We start from the raw sequence: 17,390 nt of genomic DNA, 5'->3' as shown, positions 1-17,390 counted from the left end.
TTGAACTAACATTAGACTCCCCCCCCCCCCGTTTTTTCAAGACAGGGTTTCTCTGTGTAGCCCTTGGTGTCCTAGAACTTCCTTTGTAGACCAGGCTGACTTGAAACTCAACAGAGATCCACCTGCCTCTGCCTCTGGAGTGCTGGGATTAAAGGCGGTGCCACCACACCCGGCTTCTGCAGTTTCGTTTTTTTTTAAAGGGTTTCAAGAGTAGGTATAGGTGCTCTACTCAGAGGTCTAAGGAAAGGAAGGGATGGGTATGTGTAGAGTCATGGAACTGACCCTGAGAAAAGACAGCCGTCTCCCACTCTGCACATGGCTTCTTGTCTTCCGTCTGACTGCAGAGCTCCTCAGAAAACCAGGATCGATGTTGGGGAAGAATAGTGTGCTATATAGACCCTTGCCTCAGTGGAACCTCTGGACCAGGGAAACTGGGACACATCCCCAAAAGAAGACTTAGCATGACAATAGGTCATCACGCCGGAGGTACCGGACACAGAACACGAGTTTATATAGGCCCTGCTTAAAGAGGCAGGTCCTAGTCAGTGGCCTTGGTGAGAGCCACTGGGCCCACTAAACTACAGGGAAGACTGTGGCGACAGTTTTGTCAGTAAAGAGCTTACTGTACACGCATGAGGACCCTGAGTTCAGTCCTTAGAACTCATGCTTAAAAGCTAGACTGACTGGTAACCTGGGCTTGCAATCTCAACCTAGAAGTAGACACAGGCAGAACCCTGGGGCTTGCTGGCCAGCAGCCTAGTTTACTTAGTCTTCCCCTAATCTGAAACCCTGTCTCAAAAAACCAAGGCTGGGCTGGGGGATTTAGCTCAGTGGTAGAGCGCTTACCTAGGAAGCGCAAGGCCCTGGGTTCGGGTCCCCAGCTCCGGAAAAAAAAAAAGAACCAAAAAAAAAAAAACCAAGGTGGATAGCTGCTTTGTTCTCTGGCCCCCACAAGCATGCATATGCACATGAAGACCAGGCTGGAGTTGCGCTCACAATTCAGAGATGCGGCATTTGCCTCTTAGCATTTGTCTTCTCAACCACAGAAAGTGGTCTGTCGGTTGCTGCCTTGTTTGGGACTTCTCTTCCCGTGTGAATACCCATGGGCTATGGCTAATCTGTGGGGCCTTTGTTTTGAGACAGGTCTGACTCTGGAACTCAGAGATCTTGCTTCAGCCTCCTGAGTGCTGGATTAAAACTATGTGCCACCCCCCGGCTCCTCTGTGACATTTGATGAGTGACTCTTTCTCTCTTACTGGTTCAAGACTACTGTTTAGATGCCCAAGCATGAGGAGTGAGCCCGGGGCAGTGAACAATGTCATGTCATACTTTAAAGCAAATTTGCTGTGTAGTGGTGGTGATGGTGGTGGCAAACACCTTTGATCCCAGCACTTGGGAGGCAGAGCCAGATGGATCTCTGATTTTTTTTTTTTTTTTGGTTCTTTTTTTTGGAGCTGGGGACCGAACCCAGGGCCTTGTGCTTCCTAGGTAAGCGCTCTACCACTGAGCTAAATCCCCAGCCCCGGATCTCTGATTTTGAGCCCAGCTTGGTCTCCATAAAAGTTCCAGGGCAGCCAGGAACTTTTTTATAAACCCTGCCTCAAACAACAACAAGAACACCAATAGTAATGAAAGAAAACAGTTTTATTTAGATTTATTTTCATTTGACACGTATGACTATTTTCCCCCCACATGTATGTTCGTACATCACCTGAGAAATGGGGCAACAGCTCATAGTTAACGACCGTGTGGGTGCTAGGAATCGAATCTGGAACCCCTGGTAGAACAGTCAGTATTCTTAAATTGTGAGCCATCCCTCAGCCGGTAACCAGGAGCTCTTAGTGTGAGTATTCACACAGCAGGTTTTCAAGAGTGCACAAAGCCAAGGCCAAAAAAAAAAAAAAAACTGACAGAAATGACCTGGGACACTTCTCAGCAGGACACATTACTGAGCCTAAGGCACTGCAAGTCATTATCCCCACACAAGGAAAACTTCAATGTCACTTCTAAAGTCCCCCTTGTGTTGGTTCACAAACTCCAGAGGAAAAACTCTTCTGCTGAGAGAATACCTTTCACTTCATCAGGCCCTGTCTGCGGTGAGGTAGTCGTAGCTTTAGAATGTGAACGGTCTGCTTCCCACACACTGGGTCCTCGGCACTGAATCGTAACCTCTGGTTTCGTTGGCAATCCTCCAGTATCTCTCTCGCAAAATGAAGGCGGCCATCTTGGGGTTTCTCTGTCGAGTGAAGATCCCCTTCTTGTTTCCTGTTACTCTCAGTGGTGCTAAAAAACAAAAACATAAACCAAGGGGGTCTGATAAGCTGGCTCCCAAAGTAAAGGTGCTTGCTGTGAAACCTAATTAACCCAAGTTCCAATTTCAGGCACCCACGTGGAGGGAGCGAGCAGACTCCCAGAAGTTGTCCAACTTTTACCTATATGATGCGACATGCAGGCACACACACATACTCCACTCCCTGACCCGACTAAATAAAAAAATGTAATAACGTTTAAAAGTCTATGGAGGCGCGCACACATTTAATCCTAGCACCCCAGAGGCAGAGGCAACCGGATTACTATGAATTGTAGACCAGCCTGGTCTACAGGTCAGGCAGTGTTGCACAGTGAGACGCCCATCACTGGGAGAGGGAGGGGCAACCCAATGGGAAGCCTACTTTTCTCCTTTTTAACCCCTGTAAAAATAGACCAAAGCAAGTACTTTCCTACCTAAGCCATCTCCCCGACCCCATGTCTAGTATTCTCACAAATGCTCAGGACTGAAAATGTAAGCCTAACAGCCACTCACACTGGTTTGTCATGAAGTCAGCGAAATTCCAGATGAGCTCTCCAATCACATATTCTTTTCGTTTCTCATCCAGGATCAAATGATAATTCTCCAGGAGAGCTGTCTGGTACTCCTCACTGAACATGCGAGGTGGATCCTGGGATTTAACGCACAGAGAATGTCAGAGCTGGGCCGGGCGTGAGATCCACTTGACCACAGCTAAAAGAGCTGATGTAGGGCTGTACTAACCGCAGGACTTAACTGATGCTGCCTCAGAGACCCTGGGGTCTGAAAAGGACTTTAAAGGCTACCTGGCGGTGGTGGCACATGCCATTGATCCCGACACTGGAGAGGCAGGAGGATCTCTGAGTTTGAAGCCAGCCTGATCTACAGAACGAGTTCCAGGACAGCCAGGGCTACACAGAAAAACTTTGTTTTGGGGGAGGGAGGGAGCAAAACAAAACACCATCATCAAGGTGGCCCATGTCTTTAATCCCACAACTCACTCAAGAGGCCAACGCAAGAAGGATCAAGAGTTCAAGGCCAGCCAGGGCTACCCTGTGAGACCCTGTTTTAAAAGCAATCTTTGAAAGTGTAAAAACCTATAGGGTGGTGGTGGTGACATACATCTTTAATCCCAGCACTCAAGAGGCAGAGGAGAGGGATTTCTGTGAGCTCGAGGCCAGCCCGGTGTACAGATCAAGTGCCGGGACAGCCAGGGCTACACAGAGAAACCCTGTCTGGAAAACAAAACGGAACGAAAAAGTAAAAACCTTAGATAGTAACTGTGTGTTTTTTGTCACCTCTATTTTCATTCCCCTGTGTTAGAAATCAGGTGATCCTTAGTTTTATGCAAACTTAATCGAGTTGGGGGGGTCTCTTGCTGTTTCAGCTCATTGCACGTGTGTAGCAAGTGCTTTATGAGAGTCCTCTCACGTAGCCCAGGCTGCCCCGAAACTCAACCGCCTCCGCCCAAGTGGTAGTACAGACCTAGGCCACTTTGCCCATCATATTTTTTAATGGGAATAGTTCCATAGCCACACTAATACAGTAGTTGCAAGCCACATGTGGCTATCAGGATTTGGATGACACTAAATCAATTCAGTCATGCCACCCACGTTTCAAATCCCCTGTGGCTGTTTCGAGGCTGGTGGCTACCTATCCCGGGAGGTGGGGGGCAGACAGATATTTCCATCATTGTCAAGGATCCTCTAACATCTGTCTGGACGTGGGAAGAATTTTTTGTTTCGACAGGGTTTTCTGTATCCTAGACTAGCCTTGAATCGGCCCCTCACTCCCCAGCACTAGACTATAGGTATGGATTACCATGGCTGGTCTATACAGTGCTGGGGTAGCATGTACAGTGTTTTTAATTTTTTAAATTGTGTGTCTGTGTGCCCAACTGCCATGTAGGTACCCATGGATGTCGAAAGAGGCCATTAGAGCCTCTGGAACTGGAGTTTTAAAGTACCCAGTGTGGGCGCTGGGAACCAGACTGAGGTCCACTGGAAGGGCAGCAAGTGTTAACCACTGAGCCAGCTCTCCAGCTCACCGGCTAAGAATTTTATTCTTAGCGATTGGGGTAGGCACGGAGGGACACCTGTCATGTCAGCAGCACTCAAGGTTAAAGGAGAGCGTGAATCTGAGGCCAGCCTGGGCATCAAACAGAGACCTTAGGGGAAAAGAGAAACAGAACCAAAAAATGCGGATAGTAGGTGGGGGCGCTGTGTGGAAACACAGCCAATAATGGGCTGTCTCTGGGATGCACACGAGCCAAACAGAGGCCTGCATGCAGCGGCCACAGTATGTAGGCTTAGGAAGGTGCCTGAGAGCTGAGGCAGGGTCACTGGCAGGGAAAACACAAAGAGATAAGTCACTAGGTAACATGGCCGCCGTTATGACAATGAACTGTTTACCTCATGAAGCCCCGAGACGGCGTCCGCTCCATACTCGCTCTGGATAATTGGCTTCTGGTACATCTTATACCAGTTCTCAAACTGGCTTGTCAGCTGCAGCTGAATCACCTCCAGATGCCCGTAGTCATGATACCAGGATAAGTAACTGTTCACACAAATCACGTCTACGTACGGGGCCTAGGACAAGAGCGGTCAAGTGAGTTTACTCCTCCCACTGAGGGCCTCTTCTTCAAGGTCAGAATAGAATGCAGCCGATGTAGGCTAGCCCACCCCCAGGCAGGAAATAAAGTCAAGACCAGACCCAAATATGTCTAATATATAATGCTAGGCTGAGGTTGCTGACGGGGGCCTTGGCTGGAAGCAATACAGGCCCATCATCCAGCTAGCCTGCCCCGACCTTGTTGGAGTTTACTTCTTTCTAATCCTATTCCTGGTCTCCTGTGGCCTTGCCTGGGGCTGTGATCCAACAGATAGAGTGGATACATTTTTCTCCTTACAGTTCAGTTTTTTGAGCAGACATATATAGCCCATGCTGGCCTCAAACTTCTATGTGTCCAAGGCTGGCCTTGAACTGATGACCCACCAGTCTCTACCTCCCAAGTGCTGGGATCATGGGCGTGCACTGACTGCACCTAGCTCTCTGCCTTGCTGGGGACCAAGTCCAGGGTTTTGGGAATTTGAGGCACTCATCAATTGAGCTATGTCTCTTGCTCCTGAATTTGGGGGCTGGCCCTGGGGTTGGGGGTGCAACCCAACAGCTTGCACGCGCTGAGCATAGGCTGTACCACTGAGCCACGTCCCCAGCCTGTTAAAAGAGTCTCCTTTGATCTTGAATTGAGAAGGCAGTGCTGTGAATGGCAGGCTGGCTAGATTTCTTTCTAGGCACGGGTGGGTGTCCATGGTCTAAACAGCATCAGAGTTCTGTGTCTAGGGAGCTGGAGAGATGGCTCTGTGGTTAAGAGCACTGGCCACTCTTCCAGGTGAGTAATCTGACACCCTCACAGAGACATACATGCAGACAAAACAGCAGTGCGCATAAAATTAAAAAAAATAAAAAATAAAAAATGTCTAGCTGACAAGCCTCCGGTGTCACCCAAGCATGTCTCTCTAGCAACAATGCTCAACTTCAAAGCCACCTTTGGAACGATGAGGTCTTTCCAAGGAACCACAGGCCCCTCTCCAGGCTGTGGGGGTGGGAAGGTGTAAGCCACAGAGGATCGAGTGGCGTTACTTTGTAAAGCACACTCCAGGTAAAGAGGCCAGGCATGGGGCGCCCAGTAAAACCTTCCCAAGACCACACAGAAGACAGGGCAAGCACTGGAGGGGCCAGCACCCGGGGCTTCACTGCAGCCTCTGTTTCTTTGAAGAGTGGGCTTTTGAGGCATAGAGAAGCCAGGGCTAACAAGGCCTTTGTTGTTAACTATTTTTAGAAAATTTATAAGTGAATGTTCCCCTTTTACATTTGTGTCAGGAGGTGACAGATCCCCTGAAACAGATGGCTAGGAGCCACCATCATGTGGGTACCGGGAACCTAACTCTGGTCTTCTGTAAGAGCAACAAGTGCTCTTGACTACCAGGCCTTTTCTCTTGTCAGGGTTAAACAAGTACATTGCCTTGGATGGAGCCCAGCCTTTCTGGGCTTTGAAGCTGCCCTATCTAGGCAGTGTGAATTAACAGGAAGTTAGTCCCTTTAACCAGAAAACCACTTGTGAAAATGGCTGGACTGTCCACCGCTGGTTCCTGGTAGTAAGCATAAGCCTAAAGGCCAAAGCAGAGGCATGGAATGTGGAGGCCCAACCCCCCCCCACACACACACAGGCTCACCCCCAGGTCTGCGTTATATCTGGTGTTGCTCACAAAGGTCACAGGACGGGTGGGGTCCAGGGCTTTGGTGTGGGCGATCAGCGTCCTATCCACGGAAGGCAGAAGACAGGCTCATCAATCTAGGAAGAGCTCTCAGACACCCATCTCTCCCCTTCCTTCCCACTTTCCCCATCAGTGGTGGCTCACGGCTAAGGCTGCCCGGAACTATGAGAGCAGAGATGAGCACAACCCGAAATGCCAAGAGGCAGCAGAAATGAAGGGGGTGGGGTTGGGGATTTAGCTCAGTAGTAGAGCGCTTGCCTAGGAAGCGCAAGGCCCTGGGTTCGATCCCCAGCTCCGGAAAAAAGAACCAAAAAAAAAAAAAAAAAGAAAGAAATGAAGGGGTGGGTTCCCTCTGAGGCTGGGGGGGCTGGGGCCATGATTTAAGAGTCAGGGAAACCTCCTGAAGAAAAAGCATTAGTGTTGAGTTGAATTAACCATTGAGCCAGGAGGAACGGAGGAGAGGACACAATGGAAGGACGAGTCTAGGGTTAGGGTTTGGTCCCTGGGACCTACTTACTCCCAGTCTTGCCAGCACAGATCACTGTCAGTCACCATCAAAGACTATTCTTTTTCTTTCTTTCTTTCTTTCTTTCTTTCTTTCTTTCTTTCTTTTTTTTTTTTTTTTCGAGCTGGGGACCCAACCCAGGGCTTCCTAGGCAGGCGCTCTACCACTGAGCTAAATCCCCAACTCCTATTCTTTTCTTTTATGTCCTTTTGATCGTTACTCCTCTTTATACAAAGGCTGTGTAATGCCCTTTTGACCTAAGTCCTGAACCTGCCCTCTCAAAACAGCCCAAATTAGCAAAAGCCACTCTGGGGTACTCCAGCCTACCCAGTCCTGGGTTCCCACAGTCCCTTAATGAATGCATCTCTCTCCCCCTCTCCTCAAAAAGTCTTGGAGCCTAAAATACTGTGTAGAGTTGGGATGCAGCCACAGCATGGAGATTCGTAACAGTAGCAAAATTCCAGTGACAATGTATCAACAAAAATAATTTTAAGGTTAGGGGTCCCCACAACATGAGGAACTGTGTTAAAGGGCCACATCCTTAGGAAAGCTGAGAACCACTGATCAAGAAGCTTCAGCTGCCTCTGGGTGACAAGAAGTAGAATTCACCCTGAAGGCTGTGACAGTCTCAAGACAGCTGAAAGGCTGCGGCTGAAGGTGGAGCTCAAAGGTAGAGGGCAGTCGCCTCGCATGCAGAAGCAAGGCCCTGGACTAGATCCCTGCACCAGAAAATACATTTAAAACATTTTGAAGCATTTGTTTCCTTTAGGGCTGGGGAGATGGGTCAACGGTTAGGAGCACTGACTACTCTTCCCAGCAAGCACCTGACGGCTCGCAACCATCTGTAAGGCATGAATGCCCTCTTCTGGCGGGTCTGAAGAGAGCAACCGTGTACTCACATACATTAAATGAATAAATCTTTATTTAAAAAAAAGTTTTATAGTGCTAGAGAGAGAACCCAGAGGTTGCTCTCCTGGAGAGGACTTGGGTTCAATTCCCAGCACCCACATGGTAGTTTACAAGAGCTGTAACTCCAGTTCTTGGGGAATCTGATGTCTTCAGGCCTTGGAGGACAATAAGCCTGCACACAGGCAAAATGCCCACACACAAAAATACTTTTCTTTTTCTTTTTTTTTATTTTTTTTCGGAGCTGGGGACCGAACCCAGGGCCTTGTGCTTGCTAGGCAAGCGCTCTACCACTGAGCTAAATCCCCAACCCCACAAAAATACTTTTCAATCCCAGTTATGTTCACATGCCATCGGTTTCATAAAGGTGAGCCCAGAGCATCACAAGGTGATTTCCTATAGTTTTAGCATGTGTTTCCGTCTAGAATGCATGAATGCATGAATGCATGAGAGAGCATACGCAATCCTAGCATTGAGTAGGAGGCAAAGACAAGAGGAGCAGGAATTCAAGGCCAGCCTCAGCTATGTAGCAAACTTCAGGCCAGCCTCTGCTATTATTTGAGACCTTGTCTGGAAAAAATAAAATCAAAAAAATTAGAAAAGGAGCTGGAGAAATGACTCAGCCCTTACCGTCAAGCCCAGGGACTTCCACGGTAAAAAGAGAGGACCAGTTCCTATAAGCTGTGGTCTGACCTCCATGTGGGTGCCACGGCATACACAGAAATAAATTAAAAACCAATCTCAAAAAAGAAAATAAATAAAAATCTGTCACGCTTGGTGGATCACACGTGTAATCCCAGCACTCAGAAGCTGGGATCAAAGGGATCAGTGGCCCGCCTCAAAAATAAATTAATAAAATTATATAAAATTCAAAGTTCTGCCAGGGGGTGGTAACACATGTCTTTAATCACAGCCATAGGAAGGCAGAGGCAGGTGGATCTAGCAAGCTAGTTCCGGGACAGCCAAGGCTACACAGAGAAACCCTGTCTTGTATCAAAGGGAATTCTGGGTTTCATTTCAAGTATGACTTAGGAGGGTCAATGGGTAGAAAACGCACAATTGTTGATTTGGGTCCCCAGAGTGATAGCGGGACACTGACATTCACAGCATCTGTCCAACCCGTTATAGCTGACTTCCATGCTACCGGCTGCCTACAGAAGTTGAGCCAGGCCAAACGGCTAAGGCCACAGGCCTGACTCAGCCCAGGGGAGAAATGGCACTCACTTGAAGTAATATCCGGCAGGTTTCAGAGAAGAAACAGGCTCATTGGCCACAGACCACATCACGACCGCAGGGTGATTTTTGTCCCTGCGCACCAGCTCGTCCATCACCTCTAGGTGGTGCCGAAGAGACTCGTTGCCAAAACTCTGGCTGTGGAGCGAGAGAGGAAAGGGTCACCAAAGACTCTAAGAAGAGCTGGGAAGCTGGGCAGTGGGGGCAGCGAGGGCAGCGAAGGGGCGGACACTCACGGCAGCACGATGCCCACACCGGGACACTCATCGATGACCACAATTCCATATCGGTCACAGAGCTGAAGTACCTCCTCCGCGTAGGGATAATGGCTGGTACGAAAGGAATTTGCCCCGAGCCAACGGAGGAGGTTGAAATCCTTTATCAGCAGAGGCCAGTCGAAGCCTCTCCCTCGGATCTAGGAGACAGCAGGGTTGCGTGACCTCTGTCCTTGTGACTGGAGAATACGCCCTTTCTTCAAAAGCCCAGCCCCTGGAGGTACCCGGTACACCCTTATCTAGGCGCACCACAAACCTCAGGCCATCATGGTGTCTCCAGGGCACGGAGGCAGGGGAAGGAGACATTAGTGACTCCCAAAATGCCACGTAGGGATGCCGCGGCGACAACTCACATCTGAATCCTCATGCTTGTTGACGCCTTGGAAGTAGAAAGGCTTCCCGTTTATGAGGAACTTGCTCTTTGTGACAGCCACTGTTCGAATCCCGACAGGGAGGGTATAGAAGTCAGACACAGAGTCAGGTGTTGTCATCGTCACCTGGGGGGAGTCGATGTGCCAGATATAAGCACCCAGGTGAGCTGAGCCTCACCCAACAGCAAGGACTCGCCCCACATCACATAACACTAGAGCTCTTTGTTTTTTTCTAAACTAGAGACTCATGTGGTTCGGGCTGGCCTCAAACTCACTTGTAGCTAAGGAGGGCCTTGAACTCCTGATTCTCCTGCCTGTCCCTCCCAAGTGCTAAGATTGCAGGCACCCTTATGTTTGGCTTGGTTTTCTGTTTATGTTTTTGGGTTTGTTTTGTTTCTCACAACAGGGTTTCTCTGTGGAGCCCTAGCTGTCCTGGAACTCGCCCCATAGACCTGGCTGGCCTCGAACTTATGGAGATTCACCTGCCTCCTCTCCCAAATTCTGGGTCCACTGCAGCCCAGCTGGTTTTGGGTTTGGTTTTGTTGCAGGGGGCAGGGATAGTAACTGATCATTTGAGACAGGGTCTCACTGTGTAGCTCTGACTGTCCTGGGATTCACTATGGAGACCAGGCTGGCCTCAACTACTACATTTATTTGATCCAATTATCCAATATCCCGGGCCCTGTGTCTTCCACAAGCCTGCCCCTGAGATGCAGAAATTACGAGATCTCAGGAGCTACTCTTCCCAGCTGGACTCTCCCACAAAGGGATAGAAAAAGCCAGAAATCTCAGCCTATACCCAGTTAGCCACCGGTCCTGGATGCCTCCTGATGTCACCAGGTGGCAGCAAAGGACCTTCCTTAGCTCCAGTCTAAAGTCCCCGTTACCTCCAAGGAGTACAGGTAGGCTGGATGATCATGCATCAGGTAAGGCCACCAGAGGTGGGCACGCGGCACCTTAAGTTGACCCTCATTCCCTGTTCCACGGGCCACAATTTTGCCATCCTCATCCAGAAGACGCACTTCTAGCTGGAAATGGTCACTGCCCTGGACAGAAATCCAGTAGTTCACCAGCCCTGGGGGACAGAGACAGACAGCATATCAGTCCCAGAAGTTCCTTTAGACCCCAAGACCCTAGCGAACAACTGTTTGTCCTTTTTTTTGTTTTTTGTTTTTTTTTTAAATCTTACTATGCAGAGATTAGGGGTTATGGTACAAGAGGGGAGACGTGACCCAATATCTTGAGCGATGTCACTTTAGACAAGACCCCACCTCTCATTGGTCTTTATTTCCTTGCAAAGGGAGATCCACCAGAAAGGTGTCAGTTTGGGCAATCTGAGTCTTATCTTCTGAGGATAATTGAGCAGAGGAGGGCTAAAAGATGCTTGAAGCTCCCCCCCTCCCCCACTTAGGGATTGTTCCTCTTGGGAACTGAGATAAAATGGACCCAGTCTAGCACAGAGCCTCCCTCCAGGAGCCCTCACCAATGTCCCGGTCCACGTCAGTGGTCACAGTGATATCATCGATATAGGTGGTAGGGGTGGTGTACAGGACCACAGACCGGTGCAGCCCCGCATAGTTGAAGAAGTCGAAGCTTGTGTCCTGGACGAAGTAACCCTTGGGATACCTAGGATGGGAAAACAAAGATCCATCGGCCTGTGACTTTTTACACACACACACACACACACACACACACACACACACACACACACTCTCACACACACAAGCACACACACACATACACACACACACACACACACACCCATGCCTGCTCCCTCTCTCTCTCTCTCCCTCGTGTGTGTGTGTGTGTGTGTGTGTGTACCACAGTGCACATGTGCAGATTAGAAGACAACTTAGGCACTGGTTCTTGCCTTCTTTCCCTAGACAGGGTCTCTGATCTAGCTGGCCTGAGAACTTCCAGAAATCACTCTCCTCCTCGCATGCAACCCCTGCTCTCCTCATCAGATCCAGGGGCTAGAGTCATTCTCCCTACGGGAAGTCCACTGGTCAGGGGACGGGAGAGGAGAGGGGAGGAGGGGGGGGAGGGGAGGGGAGGGAGGGGGAGGGAGGGAGGGGCTGCTTACATGGAAGTATCAGTCTTGTAGACAATGGTCCCCGGTGGAAGGGTATGAGGGGTCAGTGTGTTGTTGACGGCGATGGTGACCCGGAAGGTGGTCAGGGGCCCACTCTGGACCAGCTTGGTGATGTCAGCCTCAAAGGGGAGGTGACCTCCCTCATGTTCCACCACATGAATCCCATTCACCCACTGCGGACACAAGGAAATTACGACCAGAGGGCAACTGGCCACAGGGCCCTGCTGCCTCAGGTACCCCCTTCCAGGAGAGGGTCCCCGCCATAGGCCTAATGGAAGAACGGCGTTCTAATGGAGCCCACGAAGCAACCTTTGCTCCGACCTGGTGGCACCGTGCCCTCCTCCACAGCCCAGTCTGCCTTCCCCGTCCCGGGCCAACCTCTCCCTACACTGACCACAACTGCATAGTAATGGGCGCTGTTGATTCTCAACACCACTCTCCTGTCGGTGTCCTGGGTCCATCGCTGTGGCAGCACTGCTTCCCGTTCATACCACACCCAGCCAACGAAGTTCCGAAGCTCTGCTTCTTGGGTGATGTCATTGAAGCTGGAAGGGACGGGCATGTCCAAGGTTGGGCCCGACTAGGGAAAGAAGAAGTAGAGTCATGCGCCGGCAGAGCTCTGGTCTCCCATGGATGAAATCCCGGTCCAATTCCAGCACCGCACAAGCCAATCATGGTGGTGAATAAGCCAATCATGGTGGTTCGCACCAGTAAACCTAGCATATGGGAGGTGCAGCCAGGAAGATGGATGTTCAGGGTTATACCCTGGCTATGCTCTGCTACATAGTATATCATAGTGTATCTGAGTAAACAGGAGACTCCAGCTAAAGAGAAAGATCAGGTCTATTCTACACAACCGCACCCCTGACACCCTAGAAGAGCGTAGAGACCCAGGGGAGAGCCTCTGTAAATACTGGCTGCATGGGTAGGTAACCTGTCCACAATTGAACTGCAGGAGCGGTTGGTGCAAAAGACTGTGAATACCAAGTTCCTCCACAGGGCAGATGGTACCAGGGCTAAGATTTCCATGGAAAGGGTGAGCCCAAGGGTAACAGGCCAGCCTACAACAGGAAGGACCAGACCCTGACATAAAAGGCAGGTGATCACTGCTACAAGGAGGAAGGCCAACAGCAGGGAACGGGGGCCTCTGAGGAAATAGAGAAGGCACGAGGAGGCAAGGTCCCCTCCTTACTTCCTCTTTTGCTGAATGCCAGGCAGTGTCATAGAAAACTGAGAGTCTAAGCCAGGTGTGGTGGCTCACAACTTGTAACCCTAGCAACCTGGGAGGCTAGGGTAGCCGGATTACTATGGATTGGAGGCTAACGTGGGTCACTGTCTCAAACACACACACACACACACACACACACACACATGCACACACACAGAGAGAGAGAGAGAGAGAGAGAGAGAGAGAGAGAGAGAGAGAGAGAGAGAGAGACACTGGTGAGAAGACTCAGTGGGCTAAAAGACGCTAGCCACCAAGCCTGATGACTTGAATTATACCCCTGGGACCTAGGAGAGACCAGACTCCAACAAGTTATCCTCTCACCTCCACATGCACTGCATAGCACATGGGTGCCCACATACGCGCACACAAATACATAAAGGTTACAAATTTTAAACGAAGAGAGAGACCAGGAAGGAGAGGAGAAAGCAAAATAGGGAAAGAGGAACTGAGCAAGGAACGATAATGAATGAATGAATCGGAGAGAGGCGGAAGCTGTGAGCACACAGGTTTGCTTCAACCTGCTTCTGCGCCAAGCCTACCTAGGTAGGAAGGGAGAGCGCGGATGGGGTCCTCTGCTAGCTGTGTGCAAAGTCATGTCCTCTATCTGAATCTTACAACCCCAAGGTCCTTTTGGCTTTGGTTGGGCAATGTTCCGCTAGCATACTGGCTCTCCTCTCCTCTATAGCCACCCCCAAATCTCTGTGGTGGGTGGCATCTCCTAGGGCTCTGCGTCTCACTAGATGAGAAAGAGCATGCAGGAGGCGCGTGCACAAACATCCCCTCCAACACTTTAGCTGGCCTGAGAACTTCCAGGAAGGCAGGAGCGGGAGGTTCGGGCCAGCCTGGGTTGTAGAATGAGACACGGCTTCCAAACATAAACAAAAGTCTCATTAATGACAAGCACTCACAGGGCCCTGGGTTCAACCCCCAGCACTGTGAAGTAAAATGAAAAGCTTTAAAAAAAAAAAAAAAAAAAAAAGCCACTGCCTGGGTTAGTGCCTGACTAGCAGAAGCCCTGGGTTCAAGCGGTTTTGAGGCATGCCAGGTCTCACTTCCTGCTCTGGCCGCTCCCCTCCCCAGCCTGCAAACCCATATTAACCTCCTCTAGGTGAGCACTAGGGGATCTCCAGGTCCAGGCACCCCTCCGCCCATGCCCTCGCTTCTGAAAGCTTCCAGACCCCGGGTCCGGAGGAGCGCTCACCTCCCGCAGCGGCTGCCGGTACCACTGCTTCTCGAAGCCCTGCAACCGATTGTTCGAGTTATCGGCACGGAAGCTCCACAGGCCGTCCAGCACCTTGAGTTCCCGCGAAGGGGTCTCCTTCGGGAACAGCATCCCGCCCTGCAGCGCCAGCGCGCAGCTGCACAGCAGCTGGCCCAGTACGAACCAACACACACTCCATCTTGGGGACATGCTGGCCGGGATGCCCGCCGTCCAGCGGCTGGGCCTTTTTAGCCTCGCTCTCTGGGGCAAGGCGGAGGCGGGACTTTGGAGGGTCACATGTTTTCTAGAGAAGCGGCCCGCGCCAACTTGGATGAGGGCAAGTGCTGGAACAGCTGCTGGCCCCAAGGCTACAACTCTGCAGAAAGAGGAAACACCCAAGACCTGAAGTTCTGGATTATCCTACCCTACACCTTACAAAAGTCCCTGCCTGCTTCACATCCATTAACATTTCCCCCTCCCCCACTCACACTCTGGGGCTGTGCCTCCCAGTACTGCTAGGCTGAAAGGACCCTTGAAGTCCCTGACCCCGCTATTTCTTCACAACTCCTGTGAAAAGTCGCGGATGAGGGTTCAAAAGAGATACTGAGAAGGACTGGGGGAGTTAAGAGTTTATTAAAGGGGTTATTAAGGTCTGGAAAGTACATGCAGACAATTTTGAGGCGGGGTCTCTTCTTATAGGTCTCACAGGAAGGTAACCTCTCCTGATGCCCAAGCAAGTAAGGGGATGGAGAAAAAAAAGGTGTTGGCCATCAAGCCAGGAGGTTTTGGCGCACGCCTTTAAGCCCAGCACTTGGAAGGTAGAGGCAGGTCAATCTCTGTGAGTTCAAAGTCAGCCTGATCTACAGAGTGAGTTCCAGGACAGCCAGGAGAGCAGAGAAACCTGTCTCAAAACAAAACAAGCAAACAAAAAGCAAGAAAAAAAATTAATCTATGAGAACAAATAGATACTCTCCCCACCACCCCTTTGCTTTCTGGAAATCACTTCATGGTTTGGCTGTGATTATAGTTATTTTCACAATGCATTTTTATTAGGAAAATTTCAAAAGTATGAGTAGCAAAATGACAGCAATCTCCAATTGTAATCTTATAATTTAGTATATATTTGCATATGTTATATGTCCTTTTTATTGTGTTATTTGGTTGCCTTTTGAGACAGGGTCTCAAGGCACCTAAGTTGGCCTGGAACATGTTGTGTGCCACAGGAGGACCTGGTGCCTACAAGGCAAAGAGGGAACATTAGGACTCAGAGTCTCAGAGTTGAGGCATCTACACCCAAGTTCAAGACCCTTGTAGAACTGACAACCCTGGGCATGAAAGACGTGTCTCCTGGGCCGTGCTCTGTCATTCCGGTCACAAATGCGGGTCACATGACCTGCGGCAGCCATTCCCGGCTCACCCTGGTCCTCTGTGGTCTTAGCACCACCTACCTCCTCTTCCCCCAATCCAACCCCTCTAGCTAACAAATTTCTTCAGACACACCAGAAGAGGGCATCAGATCCCATTACAGATGCTTGTGAGCCACCCTGTGGTTGCTGGGAATTGAACTCAGGGCCTCTGGAAGAGCAGTCGGGGCTCTTAACCACTGAGCCATCTCTCCAGCCCTACTAGCAGACTTTTAAGTGCTCAGATTTTCCTCTTGGGCAAATAAGTATACAGTTAATCAAGTCTTGGTGGCCACACATTTTTCTTTTTTTTTTTTCTTCCGGAGCTGAGGACCGAACCCAGGGCCTTGCGCTTTCTAGGCAAGTGCTCTACCACTGAGCTAAATCCCCAACCCCCCACCCCCCACATTTTTCTTAATTGTTGTGTGGTTGGTTGATTTTAGTTTTGGGACACAGGGTTTCCCTCTGTAGCCTTGGTCCTGGAACTCACTCTGTAGACCAGGCTGGCCTCAAAAATGACAGAGATCCTCCTGCCTCTGCCTCCTGGGTTGTGGAACCAAAGGCATATGCCGCCCAGTGAGTTTCCAGTTCTTACCACATCGCGGTGCATACCAGGTTTTACCATAAATCTTTGAACCCGACTAAAGATAACACCTACCCCAAGATGTGCATTTGGACTTTCAGATGAGCCAAAAGAGAGTTCCCTAAACATTTTTCATTTGGTTCAGTTTGATTTTGTTTTTTTCCAGAGAGGTTTTCCTTGGCTGGCCCGGAACTCTGAGATCCACCTGACTCTGCCTCCGGAGATTAAAGGTTTGTACATCAGGGCCGCTCCCTAGAGCGTTATTAAAGCCTGTTGAACTTCAGTATAAGAGGTTTCCCAACCACTCTTACAGACACTCCCAAGTTTTTGTTGTTGTTACAAAATACCTAAATTTTGTTGCAATTATCATTATATTTGTTAAGGGGTTGGGGATGAAGGTGATGAGAAGGGATGTTCCTTAGCGTGGGTAGAATTACCAAACGCAAGCATGCTCGCTTCCAATGCACTTGTTTATATTGGAGTGTATTTCCTGTGCCTGCCTTCAGAGGTAGTCTATGCACAAGGCCATGTGCAGGTGGAGGACAGAGGTCAATCCCGATTGGTTTTTTTTTTTTTAACTTTTCCAGTGGGTTTTTATTAGTAGTTGCATCATGATTCCCAGGGTAGGGAACCATCATATACTGAGGTCCCCCTTTTCTATCCGGGGAGAAGGTCAAAGAGCAGAGGAGAGGTGGGCGGAGCCAGGTCAGATCTTCCCAGGAAATGTACCTCCTGCTATGCGATCATCCCAGGCTGAGACCCATGATGGGGCAGAGGGACTTGTACACACGCCGGTACCACTCACACACGGAGACATCACCCCGCTTTGCTGTCATTGCCTTCTCACAGCGGTGGAAACCTGGGTAGCTCTGCCAGCAGTTCTTAGTCTGGTTCTGGTTTGGGAAGCGGCTGTCAAAGGTGGGGGGAGGGGGGGGTTTGTAGTTCTTGATTTTAGTCTTGATGTCTTCGGCCATCCTGACTCCTAAAGACTGTCCCCGAGCAGCGTGACTTCAATGTGACCCTTGGCAA

General features: G+C 50.0%; 1 protein-coding gene and 1 pseudogene across 2 annotated transcripts; both read right to left on the bottom strand.

Moving 5' to 3' along the window:
• Window positions 1-1,626: 1,626 nt before the first annotated feature.
• On the bottom strand, window positions 1,627-14,641 carry Gusb (glucuronidase beta). 2 transcript variants are annotated; one of them, XM_032886333.1, is made up of 12 exons: window positions 14,376-14,641; window positions 12,341-12,526; window positions 11,938-12,119; window positions 11,338-11,480; window positions 10,742-10,929; window positions 9,837-9,980; window positions 9,445-9,623; window positions 9,200-9,346; window positions 6,523-6,607; window positions 4,699-4,875; window positions 2,804-2,939; window positions 1,627-2,283 (listed from the first exon to the last, which is right to left on the bottom strand). In XM_032886333.1, the coding sequence occupies exons 1-12, from the start codon at window positions 14,583-14,585 to the stop codon at window positions 2,114-2,116; spliced, it is 1,947 nt and encodes a 648-aa protein (XP_032742224.1). In that variant the 5' UTR covers window positions 14,586-14,641; the 3' UTR covers window positions 1,627-2,113. The 2 variants fall into 2 exon arrangements, with proteins under 2 accessions (XP_032742224.1, XP_032742225.1); XM_032886334.1 differs by lacking the exons at window positions 11,338-11,480; window positions 11,938-12,119; window positions 14,376-14,641 and having other exon boundaries at window positions 12,341-12,407.
• A 2,390-nt stretch (window positions 14,642-17,031) lies between these two features.
• Window positions 17,032-17,335, bottom strand: LOC116885231 (annotated as a pseudogene).
• Window positions 17,336-17,390: the final 55 nt, after the last annotated feature.

This window comes from Rattus rattus, chromosome 16, assembly GCF_011064425.1.
Source record: "Rattus rattus isolate New Zealand chromosome 16, Rrattus_CSIRO_v1, whole genome shotgun sequence".
Classification (NCBI taxonomy): Eukaryota; Metazoa; Chordata; class Mammalia; order Rodentia; family Muridae; genus Rattus; species Rattus rattus.
The sequence above is the reverse complement of the archived record's forward strand: the minus strand, read 5'-3'. Positions and strand labels throughout refer to the sequence as shown.